The 14675-nt window shown below is 49.5% G+C and overlaps 1 protein-coding gene across 4 annotated transcripts in view; it reads right to left on the bottom strand.

Annotated features, from left to right (window-relative positions):
- Positions 1-14675, bottom strand: part of FMNL3 (formin like 3) — a 62483-nt gene that overhangs the window by 9419 nt on the left and 38389 nt on the right. For 2 of the 4 annotated variants that reach the window (XM_004053083.5, XM_063694647.1), the window contains exons 2-10: positions 14032-14115; positions 11691-11771; positions 11399-11475; positions 7534-7617; positions 4009-4161; positions 2651-2759; positions 2392-2468; positions 1974-2067; positions 481-555 (exon numbers count right to left, since the gene is read on the bottom strand). In XM_004053083.5, the coding sequence (XP_004053131.1) occupies positions 481-555; positions 1974-2067; positions 2392-2468; positions 2651-2759; positions 4009-4161; positions 7534-7617; positions 11399-11475; positions 11691-11771; positions 14032-14115 (834 nt within the window). The remainder of the gene's footprint in view (positions 1-480; positions 556-1973; positions 2068-2391; positions 2469-2650; positions 2760-4008; positions 4162-7533; positions 7618-11398; positions 11476-11690; positions 11772-14031; positions 14116-14675) is intronic. The other 2 variants (XM_063694649.1, XM_004053084.5) reach the window with 1 other exon arrangement.

The raw sequence follows: 14675 nt of genomic DNA, 5'->3' as shown, positions 1-14675 counted from the left end.
AAGTCTTTATGGGGGCAATAAGAGTATTTTAATTTTAAAAATGTCATTTAATATTCAGTGTATAAAGACAAGTAAATTACATGAAAAACAGATGTAAGTGAAGATATAGCTATCTGATTTCCTTTGTACATCAACAGGTATTCCTCGAGACAACTTTACCTAGCCAAAGACCCTGCACTGAGGGGAAGAGAAGCTAGAGGAAGAGCTTAGGAAAGGGAGGGCAGCTCAAAAAGGATCCAATTCAAGGACAAAAAGGCCACAGAAAAGAGGAAAAGGAGGTAGATCTGATATACACAAATGATGTCCTGAAGTTTCTAAGAGCTCTCTGGGGTAGGCAGGTGGACAAGAAGCATTTGCTGAATAGAATCATTCTGGGCTCTACGTGGAATATCAAGATAAGCTGTTGGCCTCACCCCTCTTGTCAAGGAACACACACACAGCCCTGGTGGGTATGTGCTGGACCCAGGCCCAGTTCCTCACCATGAAGTCAATATTGCTGTCCTCATTCCGGAAATACTCCATCAGCTTCTCAAAGCGGTGCAGCTCCTTGCATACCTGAATGAGCAAACTTTCTCAGTGAAAGGATCTGCTCCATGCAGAACCCAAGCCCCTGCGCTCTGGCTCCTAGGAACATCGTGGCAAAGGACTGGTTCAGACCAAGCTTAACCACAGCTCTATATATGAAATAGGCCATTCTGGACACTATAAAAGAAAACCTGGGGCCAGGCGCGGTGGCTCACGCCTATAATCCCAGCACTTTGGGAGGCCGAGATGGGCAGATCACCTGAGGTTAGGAGTTCAAGAACAGCCTGGGCAACATGGTGAAACCCCATCTCTACTCAAAATACAAAAATTAGCCGGGCGTGGTGGCACATGCCTGTAGTCCCAGCTACTTGGGAGGCAGAGGCAGAAGAATCGCTTGAACCTGGGAGGTGGAAGTTGCAGTGAGCTGAGATTGTGCCACTGCACTCCAGCCTGGCCACAGAGTGAGACTCCATCTCAAAAAAGAAAATAAAGAAAACTGGGACCTGCAATATGGCTCTGGGTCTGTGGTCCCCCACCAAATTGCTGACGGAATTCAATAAAGCCTGTGCCCTTAAGCTGGGCTTTAGGGGCCTCTGGGGATAGGCCAAGAAGAAACATAGGGGTCTGATGCTACCAAGTTACTAAAGGAAGGAGGGAAAGAAGGAGGAAGGGAGGAAGGCCATGCCTGAGACAGGAGGCTGCAGTCCTAGTGGGGATGCAGGGGAAGGGCCAGTGTACAGGAAAGCCCTCTCTGAGACGGGTCTAGAGGCTCCTCTGAGCCTCTGGGCTTCAAGGAGGAAGAGCCATTTCCTGGCTTGAACAATGGATGCTAGGGAAGAGGTCCAAAGAAGAGGAAGGGGTGGGACCACCAGCTGTGGCTGGATGTCGAAGAATCCTATGTTCAAGTAGATAGGGGTTTCAGAGGCAGGCCCAGGGGCTGGGGGAAATTCCACACAGGAGTTCCTTCTCCCCTCACCAATAACAGCCAACAAATCAGGAGACATCCTTGCTTACCTTCTCCTCGCATTTCAAAACACATATGCTTTGGGTTCTACCAATGGGTTCACCGCATCAGACTCCCATCTGGGAGTCACTTAAGTACATATACTCAGGCCTCCAGTGGGTCTGAACTAGAGCACAGGGATCTGTACTTTTAACAAGCTCCTTAGGTGATTTGGATGCAGGGCCCAACTAGGACCATTGGACTATAGCCCTCAGCTAGCTGAGGGTATCTTTAGCTGGCCAATCAGGAGGTTTCCTGGCCTGAAGATCTAGTAAGACTAAAGTTCTGGTTTTAAAAATACTGGGAGTTCAGGAGAGAGGCTGCTTGGCCAAGCATTGGGATGTTAAAAATCATTGCAGATCACAGGAAATGGTGCTTACCAACCTAGCTCCCTGCCTTCTCCCCCGCAAACACACACACACACACGCGAAGCGAAAAGACTGACCTCTTTGAAATTGTCAAAGGCAGCAAGGATGATTTCGTGACCTCCTCGCACCAAACACACAGCTGCCAGAAGCTCTAAGACAAGGGCTTTGGTCCTAAGGGGTGAAGAAGGAAGATTAACACCCTAACTCCCCATCCTGACAACTACACAGCTCACTTCCCTGACTGGGTAAGTCCTTTTGGAGAGTGGAGAAAGCCTCAGTGGTGAGGAGAGAGGGTGGGAGAAAGAGGGCTTGCTCCCTTACTAAGCTGTGTAGACCAGAGGAGAGCCAGGGACACTTCTCTTCCAGCAGAGGAGGGGGCCAAACCAAGGCTCTGACAGGACTCCAAGGCCAGGCAGAACTTGTCAGGAATACATGGAGTACAGATCTCCAGAGCCCTGGACAGAGTGGGGAGGAAAGGGGAGGGAAGGAACTCACCTTGGATTCTTGTTATTGAGGCTAAGTGCAATCTCATTGACAGCATGGGGGTGGGACATGACCAGGTTGAATCCGTACTGCAAGGGAAAGGACAGAAGGAGGGGACCTTGATGGTGGGGAAGGGGGAGCCCAGCCAATCTCCTTGACCGTAGGCCCACCAGCAAACCTGTCTTTTATAAGCTGATGCCCTCCTAGCTCTCCTGGTTTTGCAGATGAGGCAGAAGAGGTAGAGCACCTATGGCTAGTGCTTCCCCCTTACCTGATAGTTCATGATGGCTCTGAGACAAAGGATACAGACGTGGACGTCATCCTTCTGGCTCACTAGGCGGGAGTTCTTCAGGGCCCTGCGCCCAGGGAGAGTGCTATACCTGGGGAGATGGGCCAGGCAGTCAGGTGGGAGCTGAGGCTGCCAGTGAAGCATCTAGGGGCACTCACCATCACCCGGACAGCAGGCTGCCCCTTAGCAGTGGCAAAAAATAGGGAATAGCACCTCGTACCAACAGCCAAGAGGGACAGGGTGCAGGAGGCAGGGTGGTCAGCCTGTTTTCACCTCCTTAAACAGGCCTTTGTCAGCAACTATTCAGGATCCCGGTTTTATAACCAGTGCCCCAACCCTAGAGATCCTTCAAAATACAAATAGTAGTTGTGTAGGCCTTCCTAGTCCCTGAGATGGCTCCAGAGACACAGTCAGTTGAGCATTCCCTCCACCCACTTCCAGTTGCTGCACCTTCTGCACAATCTGTGGGACAAGAGCGTCATGGCTCCCATCCCACTTCTATATCACAGAAAAGGCAGAGCCGACCCCTAAAGGCTTCAGTTGGGCCACAGGGCTATGTCTGGCTTTGCACCACCCCTCCACCCTCTCAGTGATGTTTCATGGAAAAGGGAGGAGACACATACAGTATCTGCTCATCCATGACAAGAATAATCAACAGTGTCCAAGGGACACAACCCAAAGGAGACTAGGAGGAAAGCATGGCCACAAGAGACAGAAACCAAGGAAAGGGCCATCGGACCCAAAGGAAAGCCTCCCAGGGTAGGAAGGGGCTCTGAGAAGTCATCCAGTCCATCCGCCTACCTCCAGGCAGGGCGGCTCTTAAGACACCGCAGACAAATGAGCATGTGGCAGCCTCAGAGAGAAAGGCCTGAAGGAAGAGGTGAAGGGAATGCAAGGGGCAGCCAGGTTGGGTGGAAGCTGGTCTCCAAGCAGCTAAAGGGGCAGAGTGAAGAACTAGAGGGAAACAGAATGAGAGTAGGAGCTGGATCACCCAGTGAAGGCCATGGACCTGTATGAGATGTGCCCTGCTCAAGAGACCCAGGAGGAATGGCAGAGTGAGAGGAATGAAGGGCTCCCCCAGAGAGGGGTGAGGAATGGGGAGAGCTGGAACCCCACGTTGGGTGAGTGCAGCTGAGACCATGTACTTACCCAGGACAGATCGCTGGGCAGAGTCAAGGAGACAGAGAAGACAGACCAGAGACAGACTGGCAGGCAGAGGGCAAGAGAGCTGAGCCTGGAAGCAAGAGTGGAGGGAGGAGCATGAGCACTCACCGCTGAACCGGAGACCTGCACTGAAGGGTAGGGTGGGAGGCAGGCGGGCAGAGCAAAAGCACACATACCGGAGCACAGACTGGCGCGCAGAGCGAGCGAGGCTGTTGGTGAAGGGGGCCGACAGGGCGCTGGGTGGCTGCAGGTCCTCGATTGACCTGCTCCAGGACCGGAGTTTGTCAAATGCACCATCGTCACCACTCTCCAGACCCTCAAAGTCAAACCTGGAGCATGAAAGGACACACATGCGCATACACAGGCACATACACAGGAGAAATTCAGTGCCAAGGCCCCCCGTGAGCCCACCCCCACCCTTCAGGCCTCTAGGGCAACAAGCAGCAGGGGTAGAAAGGAGAGAAAGCAGAACTGGGGAGCAGAGACCTGATCCTAGCTGGAAGAGCCACTAACACAGAACAGCGGCAGAAGAAGCACAGGCAGCAACCAGGAGGGGAGTCTAAGGAGATGGGAAGCTGATGGAGGCCAACTCCTCTGCTCCCTACTAGCCAGGAAATTCCAGAAGGAGTGTTCTCCCCATGGGCCACTCGGGAGCTGGCAGTCTTTCTGCACTCCCAGCTTAGATGGGACATCTCCGGGAAGCTGTGGCTCCCCATGAAGAATCTGCCCCATAGAGGGAATGGTGGGGAATGAGCCAACTGCAGGTCTTGCTAGCTGGCAAATGCCAGCAACCAAAGGGCCCTTCAGTGCTTTGAAGGAGTCCAGTTGATTCTGGATGGCAGGACTGAATGGAAGGGAAAGGGGGTTCTGGCAAACCCAGAGTGGGACAGTCCTTTATTGTTTGGAGGAGCACCACTGCCCCATCTTAGCACTGGGTTTTAATGACCAGGTTCTCTATGGTTCTGGCTACTTGAGGTTTCTAGGTTTTTCAGGTATACAGGCTCCCTGGGTTTCAGTTTCCCTGGGGGAAGAAATTACAAGTTGAGATTGTGGACCAGGGTCCTGTAGTATAGCCTCTGCAGGAGTTGAATGGTTTGTCACTTTCTGCTCCTGGAACAGATGTCTTCCACCATCAGCAATTATTATTGTTTTTTTTTAAGAGACAGGGTCTCACTCTGTGGCCCAGGCTGGAATACAGTGGCACAGTCATGGCTCACTGTAACCTCTAACTCCCGGGCTTAAGCAATCCTCCAGCCTCAGCCTCCCGAGTAGCTGGGACTACAGGTGCGTGCCACCATGCCTGGCTAATTTTTTAAAATTTTCTTGTAGAGATGGAGTCTTGCTATGTTACCCAGTCTGGTCTTAAAACTCCTGGGCTCAAGCAATCTCTCATCTTGGCCTCCCAAAGCTCTGGGATTACATGTGTGAGCCACTGCACCCAGCGACCGTCAGCAGTTTGTCAATGTGGCCAGGACAAGGAAGATGGCCAAGATCACAAACTCACAGGGACTCCTCTCTTATCATCCTCACTTCAGGATATACCCCTCTGAGAAACAGTCCCTCTCCTCCTTCTTGTCCTCTTCCTCCATGTAGGTCATTAAAGACTAAGGGAGCATCTCTTACAGGTTCTTCTCCCCCAAGAAGCATTCTGCTCAGACATGGGGTCAAAGGCACAGAGGTTGAGGCTTTCTGGAATAGGAAGGGATATTTACAGATGTCAGAATGTTCCAAAGGAAGTGGGAGCAGGCTTTAGTGTCCTCATGATCAGGAGGTGTTTAATGGGGTTCTCAAGTAGACATCAGAGGAACCTCCTGACAGGGAAACAGCTTGCTGATTCCATCAGTAACACTGTATCCTCTTGTACTGGTATATGCAGTTTACAAACAATTATCTTCACTCCAACTCTATTTAGCCTCACCCTTTCCCTCTCAATCCTTCCTAAAACACATTCTCTCCCCCACACAAAGTCCTTCTTTTTTAAAAACAGAGTCAAAGGTATTGCCATGGACACTACAATACTGAGGTTCCAGGGTACTCTTGGTTTAGGGTGGCTGGAATTTGTTTGCTTTTCAAGTAAGAGAGAGAGGCTTATTTGGAAAAATGAGCTACATTTTTTTACTATAAAAGCTCTGAATTTTTTAAGAAAAATTATTTCACCAAATGTTTTTCATTTCTTTCTATAAAAAGAATTTTTTTTAGGAGATAAGAGAATCACACGAGGTATGACTTCTGCTGAGACAAGAATGCAGTGGGCCACTCTTGGTTTTAACAGGATAACCTGGAAAAGGTGAGAGGCGCCGAACATAGAAGAAGCATCAAATTCCTAAGGAGATGACACTGAAGACCTGCTGGACAAAGAAGAATGGCCAAGGGACAAGGACAGTAGTTAGAAAAGTGGAAGCTGGTTGGGAGCAGCGGCTCACACCTGCAATCCCAGCACTTTGGAAGGCCAAGGCAAGGTGGATCGCTTGAGCCCAGGAGTTTGAGGCCAGCCTGGGCAGCATGGTGAAACCCCGTCCCTACTAAAAACACACAAAAAGTTAGCTAAGCGTGGTGGTATACACCTGTGGTCCCAGCTACTCAGCAAGGCTGAGGCAGGACTGAGGCAGGAAGACTGCTTGAGCCCAGGAAGTCAAGCCTGCGGTGAGCCAAGATCGCGCCACTGCACTCCAGCCTGGGCAACTGAGCAAGACCCTGTCTCAAAAAAATGTCAGGGCTAAGTCCTAGGATGGAGGAGTTTCCTGGGACGCTGGGGAAAACTAGGGAAAGTTATGGGCAAACTGGGAAGATTGGTCTCCCTAAGGCTGACCTGTCTTAGGTGTAAGTCTAAATGTGTTGGTCATTATGTTTATTATGTAATTCCATATATTCAGGTAATTGTGGTAGGGTATGCCACTTTAAATAATAATAATGAAATTAACAATAGATCTGCTACCACAATACAGACCCGGTATGTTCCAAACAATACTAAGTGCTTTAACGTTAACACGTTATCATCTAATTTTCACAACAACCCTGGAATGTGGATCTCCTTTCACAGAAGAAGATACAAACTTGCTTTGAAGTCACACAGATAGTAAATAACAGAACTGAAACCCAAACCCAGCTTTGTCTGATTCAAGAGCTCTCATTCCTTCCACTATACCAGGCCGCCTTTTCTGTGCTAACTCACTTCTGGCTGCCTCCAAGCCCCCCTGCCTGCTAGAAAAAGACTCCTGAATACTTCATTTTTCTATCCAGGTCAAAAGGTCATGCTCACTGTTCCTGGGTTCTTCAACAATGACCTGGAGTAACCTTCTCACATCTGGAAACCCAAAGTTGCTTCTGGAAGACTCAACTCTGCAAAGATGAATGGATCCCACCAAGGCATCTCTACCAGAAGCCGGGACATTTCCCTGGATTGCTCACAGCTTGGCATTTGGATGCCTTGGGTTCTGATTCCAAGCTCCCTTTCCATCTCTCTGTCCTGTTCTCCAAAATGCATCTTATCTTCTACTCCAGCCAAGTGCCATTCTTCACTGATCCCCAGACATCTCCGGGCTTGCCTGCCTACTTCCACACCACTGCTTAGGCTACTCCTTCCTGTCCAGGATTCCCATTTCCATCTTCATTGTTGAACTCTCACCCTTCCTTATCAAAGTAGAATGGAACTATGTCCTCCCCCAACTGGTCCCCAACCTCAGCCCCTGAGTGGTACTCACATGACAGAACACTGGGCAAAGGACAGGTAATCCACCAATACATCCAGGCCTTTGTTCTCATCATTCAGAAATTCCCGCACCCACCTGCAGATAAAGGAAACACAGTGGAAGGGGTCTGCTAAAAGTGGGTCAAGGATGAGGAGGGTGACATGCCTCTGACCCAACACCTCCTCCTCCTGGAACCCAGCACCAGGCTAAGAAAATTCTGAAGATCAAAACCCATGACAGACCCATCCACGGTCATGGACTTCCCCTAGGCAGGGAAGTCAGGGATGGGGAAAGTTCAGGCCCTTCTAATGCCACTTGCTTTATCGTGAAGGTGCTTTAGACAAACAAGCTCTCAGGTACTCCCTCCTTAAGGGCCAGACCCTGGCTCAATTATTTTCTGCATCCCTCCACATGTCCTTGCTCAGTGTTTGTTGGAAGAATTTAGGAAGCATCAAGAGCATTTACTACAGGTCCGTGTGCAGAGTTGTGCTTGACCGAAGCCAGCAAGTCTCCAACTTGACTGAAGCCTCAGTCAAGACCCCAGCAGGAAGGGTCAAGGAGAGCTCTGGAACAGAGGCATCCTGGGGCAAAGCACTCTCTACCAAGTTTAAGGAGAGGAGTTTTGGAAAGCAGTGAGCAAACAGAGATGTATAGAAGTTCTGTATGTAGTCATGTTGAGTTTGGCAGAACCAGAAAAAGCATGGGGGATGATCAGGAACTCCAGGATGTCTATGACCACTCAGAGTCAACCTGAGTATGTGGGTCCCCCTCAGCCAGGAAGGTAGACAACAAAGCACCTAAGGACCATATCCCAGGGCATTATTTTCCCTTCTGCTTTCAGTTCTTTGGGGCTGAGATATTCCTGGAATGAAAGTCAAGGGCAAATCTAGGGAACTGTTATATGACAGGTTCATTCCATAGCAGAAACATAAAACGCTCAGGATGAAACCCTAATCTAGAGTGCTCTACTCCTTCAGAATTTCTGGGGGTCGTTATAGGAAAGCTCCTCCCAAACTGCCCTGCGGGGCCTCTTCTCCCCAACAGCTGGAAAACCAGCGCCATGTTGGCCAGCCACACCCCAAACTACAGAGAGACTCTGGAGCTACAACACCAGGCCCAGCTGAGATTTGGCAGCAGGCTCTGGCTGAAGCTGACTGACACCGGAGCTGCCTGAAGTTAGCTTCCTCTCTGGGGGCCAACAGGCCTCCCGTTTCCTGTCTGTCTGCTCTCCAGCTCCCCACCCCCTTCTCATTTCCTGTCTGAGTCTATACTGCTATTTCGGGATCTTGACACTTTGAGGAGAGGTTAAAGGGTGCTTAGGCAAGGCACAGAAACCAATACAAACCAGGGAAAGAGGAGGTGGAGAGGCTCTGGAATCCCACTTCCCAGCCTATCCCTCTCCAGAACCTGAGTTCCCATCTGCTGCTCCTGCACACCCAACTTCTGCAAGCCCTGGGGCTGATCAGGCTGTGATCAAAGCAGGATCCTCCTCTCCCCAACTTGCCCTGGGTTCCTGCCACCCTGAAGCACCCACAATCTGACAAACTCTTCCTGCCCAGAAATCCAGGAAGGATCTTGGTCCTTCCACATAACTCTACCCAGAGAAGCCACAGTTCAGATGGCAGGCATGCCTAAAATGCCAGGCACTGAGCTATTCCCTGGGAACAAAGGACCAGGTCCAGGACCTCTAACTTGTGTGCCAACTGCCAAGAGGCCCCAGGCCTGGGAACCATGCTGCTTTGGACATAGCTCCTGGCCAGCAGCCAGAGGGGCAGGCACCAGGTAGAGGGGGCAGGCAGCAGGGACTATCATAAACTGCTCTGTGGCCTTCTCCCAATAAAAGCACACCCCTATCCTCAGATGACTACAGCAAGACTTAATCAAGAAAACAAGGCTAGGTACTAGTGGCTCCACTTTGGGATCCTCAAGGAGGATCACTTGAGCCTAGGAGTTCAAGACCAGCCTAGGCAACTGTCTCTACTAAATTTTTTTTTTAAGTGGCCAGGCAGGCCAGGCACGGTGGCTCACATCTGTAATCCCAGCACTTTGAAAGGCCAAGACAGGCAGATCACTTGAGCCCATGAGTTTGAGACCAGCCTGACCAACATGGTGAAACCTCATCTCTACTAAAAATACAAAAATTAGCTGGGCGTGGTGGTACACGCCTGTAGTCCCAGCTATTCGGAAGGCAGAGGCAGAATGGCTTGAGCCTGGGAGGCAGATATTGCAGTGAGCCAAGATGGCGCCTGGGCGACAGAGCTAGACTCCATCTCAAAATACAAATAAATAAATAAAATAAAATGGCCAGGCATGGGTGTGTGCCTGTGCTCCCAGCTACTTGGGAGGCTGGGATAGGAGGATCACTTGAGCCCTGGAAGTTGAGGCTGCAGTGAGTCATGATCATGTCACTGTATACTTCATCCTGGGCAACAGAGCAAGACCCTGTCTTAAAAAACAAACAAACAAAAAGAAGACAGAAGGGCTGAGAGGGACAGAAGGGACCTATGGAGGAATGCGGAGTGGTAGGGGGTTCAGGGTGGCAGGTAGCACTCAGGGTTGCCATCGGTGTCCTTCTTGCCCTCACACACAGGGGTACTAAGCAGCCCCTGCCACTTTGTCCTTCAGTCAGTGAAGTCAGTGAAGGACTGACCAAACAAAGGAAGAGGCTTGGCCACACCTTTCTCAGTGGCTTGACTTTCAATGTCTGATTCACAGATGAGGTACAGAAGCCATACTCTGGCCACCAGAGCACAGTTACTGAGGCCAGGAACCATCCCTTTCCTGTTCTCTCCTGTGCTGTTTCCCTTGTGATTGCTGCTACAGCTGGCTACACACAGGTGTCCCCTCCCTCTAAAGAATCCTGGGAAGGCTTGCCCTGGGGGCGGATGAGGGCTGCTGCTACAACAGGAGGGGAAAGGCTAATGATGTCATTTGGCTGTCTCTAACCCACTGTCAGGAAGCCTGGGCACCCCACCCCCACCTGGGCCTCCACTGCTCACTCATAAGCACTGGACATTTGTGCCAAGCCCTCCCATCAGGTCTATACCCCTGCCTGCAGTTCTACATCACGTGTCCCTCACTGTCCTTTTGCATAAGCACACATACGCACACAGATACACACTTTCTCTCTCTCTCTCACTTTCATATACCTTTGCATATACCTTTGCTGATTACAGTTTCGTAACACTGAGGCCAATACCCTCTTTCACTGTACCTTACACATTAGCTCTTTGCTTGTTCAGCAATTCCTGGTTTCCCACTCAGGGACTGGAAAAAAAAAAAAAAGACTCACACAGTTCCTAAGGGCCCTATCAATGTGTTGGGGGCACCAGGGTCTGTGAATATAGAAAACATTCAGCTCCTGCCCCCAGTGCTTTACATCTTTCCTGGTGCTTAAGGAAGCTTCTTCTGCTCATGAACTAAGATTATCTTCTCCCAAACAAGCAAATAATCTTCCAGGCACCAAAAAGTCCAAATAGTCACTGAATGGGAACTAGGTCTCAGCTACCCAATATAGTATGTTCCCCCCACCGTCAGCCTTCTCTGAGCCTTGCTTGGCCCAGCACCAGGCCACAGGCAGACTCCAGTCTCAACTGCTGTGGGAATGTCTTCCACTCAAAGCCACAGGCAGAGGACCCCAGGAGAGGCCTCAGGCTTGCCAGAAACATCTAGTCAGCAGCTGGCAGAGCTGAGGGGGTGGAAAAGCCAGTAAAGAACCAGTCCAAAGCTCTGGGGAGCCAGAAGCCATTCAAGGGGCAACTTTGCCCCATGGCAGGGAAGATGAACAGGAACACCATCCTCAGAGGACACCAGACCCTGTGTGCCCAGCCAGCAGCCTGGGGCCAGATGAAGAGGCTATACGGCCAATCCAACTCACCCAATGTGGTTGGTGCGAAGAGAGATCTCCAGCTCCCTTAGTACTTTGGTTGACTCCTGCACCCTCCTCCTGAACTTCTGTAAAAAGGGTAGGAAAGGAAGGGAATACAAGAGGGCAGTTATAGACTTTCCCTCCATTACTGGCCAGCCATTTCAGGCCCTTGGCCACAGAACCCTGAAATCCAACTCCCAATGCTCAGAAACAGATGTCCAATATCCAAGTCAAAGGGTTTGCCCCCAAACCCCACAGGACTAAGCGTGGCAAGACGGGGACTCTCTGCCTCATACTTCACCTTCCGAGTTACACTGGGGTCCAAGAAGCTCTGGAGTTTCTGAATGTAAGTGTGGGGAGGATTCTTCACCTGGAATCGTTCCTGTAAGGGAAACATGCACATGCGTATCAACAAAGACAACCAGAGACCTGAGGAGGGCACTGAGGAAGAAGAGCACTCATAGTGTTCAGTGTGAGGGGGACTCAGCCTCTCCAAGTTGTCACCTGGCTCTAGATATCACCTAAACTTGAGGTTCCCTTCCTTGACTTATCCCCAGGTGTTCCCACCTGTTGCCATCTCCTCCTCCTCCAATTAGTGCTCCCTGAGCCTAAAATGTTTTTCTATGTCAAAAAGTATTTTAAAAGTGTGCTGCTTGCTACAAAGATGTTGGGGATTACAGAGTTGTGAACAGCACCCAAAATAAAGATATAATTGATTGGGTTTGGGAGGTTGAGGCAGGGGGACTGCTTGAGGCCAGGAGTTTGAGAATAGTCTGGATAACATAGAAAGACTCTGTCTCTACAAAAAAAAACTTAAAAAAATTAGCCAGGCATGGTGGCTACCACATGCCTGTAGCCCTGGCTACTTAGGCTGAGGTGGGAGGATCCCTTGAGCCCCAGAGTTTGAGGCTACAGTAAGATATGATCATGCCATTGCACTCCAGCCTGGGCAACAGAGTGTGATCCCTCTCTAAAAAAAAAATTAAAAAAAGATATGATTGGGAAATGCTGTTCACTGCCTGGCCAACTAATGGATATGGGTTAGGAAGGCCAAGGGGAGAGGAGCTTGGCTTTGTAGAATGCAACTTTCTCAGCAATGAACTCTGCAGTTGGGACTGGAATGGTTCTGCTGAGCTGACACAGCTCAGGGCTGCAAACACTGCTCCTTGCCCAGACTCCCAACAATCCAAAGCAACCTCAAATACTGAAGGCTGCATTCAGCAAGGTCATCCCTCGATTCCCTTCTACCTAGGACCTGGGACCACGCCCTACTTTAGGCCAACCCCTTCATCTGACCCAAAAAGAAACTCAGGGAGTACCCCTTAGCATTCTGGTCCTATTAGAGCTGCCACCACCAAGATATCTGAAGAGCTGGTGGGTGGAGGGGCTGAAAAATGTCCAGGAGAATGATATAATGTTAGAGAGTAGGACCTAAAAACAAATCAAAGAAAAAAACTAAAGGTGTGAGAAACAGCTGAAATTATCTGACCTAGGAAAGACAGAGATCAATTAAAGAACCTCAATATCAAAGGGTTACTGTTCTCCAAACCCCAAGCAGGTGCTAACCAACTCCTCTTAATGCAGAACACAAGGATATGGACCTTTGTTGGAGAAGGGACTTGGACTAAGATCTCTGAAGCATACTCCTAGCTTATGTCAAGCAGCATGACCTGGGGAGGCAGTGGAACAGAACAGTTAACACAGACTTGGCATCTGCTTGCCTGAGCTCAGCCCTGGCTTCATCACCTACTAGCATTAGGCAAGTTACTGAGCCTTGGGTTCTTCATCTATAAAATGCCAACACTGCCTTCCTCAGAGGGTTCTGTGATGATTAAATGAGATACTTCAGTGTGTTGAGTACTTGGTCCATAACAAGCACTCAATAAATGTTACCTATTATTATTTCACCCAGAGCCTGAAAAGGAATAATAAAATTGTACATGGCAAAGTGCTGGGTAAACACACTACCCACACTGCCAGATACTTCCATCTCTACCAAGATGTAAAAAGGTAAAAGCCAACTCTCCCAGCCCTGCATACAGTCCTGTCTCATTTCACAGACTCGTGACTCATGATCTTCAAATGCATGCAAGGGAAAGAGCCAGGTCATATGTGTTAGAAGACTCTCAACTCTGAGCAAAGTAATGATTTCTATTCTCTTCCAGCTCTCAACACTGTTCATGCAGAGAGTTTCCAGACCTTGACTCTTCTGAGATTTGGGAACAAAAGACTAGAGTCTGGGGCTTCTCATTCCTAGAGGCCCTGAAATAATGAGAAAGACCCTGCTATTTGCCAGGGCTAAGACAGAGTGAGAGATCAACAGTCCTTTGAGCACCCTACCGGGCATAGCCCTGAACCTGCACAGCCAATCCTATACCCCTGATCTACACAAATCCCCTTATACTATTGCCCATTGGAAGAAATCAAGACAGCTCTTTGTGGGAGCTAGAGGGGAACTTGGCCTGCCAGCTCTGTCTCTGTTATGAGAATCCTCTTGGAAAAGAAAGTGAACACAGATGAGGCCAAGCTTAGGCCAGGGTTCCTCAAGGAACCCAAGGCTGTACTCAATGCCTTTGGCCCCACAGCCTTAGCCAGCCCAAGACACAACTCCCTACCTCCCTCCTCTTTCCCAAACCCCATACCTGGTCACAGATCAGATCCCATTTCTTCTCATTGTCATACTGCCGCAGGAGCCGGGCCTTGTCTGGAGGCAGGTTCATGGAGCTCTGAGGAGAGAACCTGAGTCAACAAGGCTGAAACCTCCCCTCATCTGGAAAAGAGAAAGACTAGACTGCCCACACCTTTCCATTACTGGGCCCGCAGACTTCACCCTGACACTCCATCGCTGATAAGGCAGGCTTGGAAAGGTAGAACAGTCCTCCAGCCTCCCCTTCATGTTTGGTTGAGCAATGTTTTCCAAACCACTGGTAGTAGAATCAATTTAATCAGTCAAAATTAACTCTATTTTAAATGAAAACAAGCTGATTAAAATAGGATAGAAGATACCAGAATTCATTGCAAGTAGGAAGTATAAATAATGTTTTGTGAAGCTTTAGTTTCTTTTCTATTTTATGTATATACACAAATATGTCATATACATACGTCATACCATAAAATGTGACGGGAACATGAGATGGGTCAAAAAATTTGAAAACCCACCAGGTTAATGCAGCAATTTTTTTCAGTTTGCTTTTCCCCCATAACCTGAGAGATGGGCAACTTGCCTACAACATCCATTCCCATGGGCAAATCCTGAGCCACCCACAACCTATGTAGATGCTATAAC

This window comes from Gorilla gorilla, chromosome 10 (genome assembly GCF_029281585.2).
Source record: "Gorilla gorilla gorilla isolate KB3781 chromosome 10, NHGRI_mGorGor1-v2.1_pri, whole genome shotgun sequence".
NCBI classification, from domain to species: Eukaryota; Metazoa; Chordata; class Mammalia; order Primates; family Hominidae; genus Gorilla; species Gorilla gorilla.
Note: the sequence above shows the minus strand (reverse complement) of the source record. Positions and strands in the feature narration are given on the sequence as shown.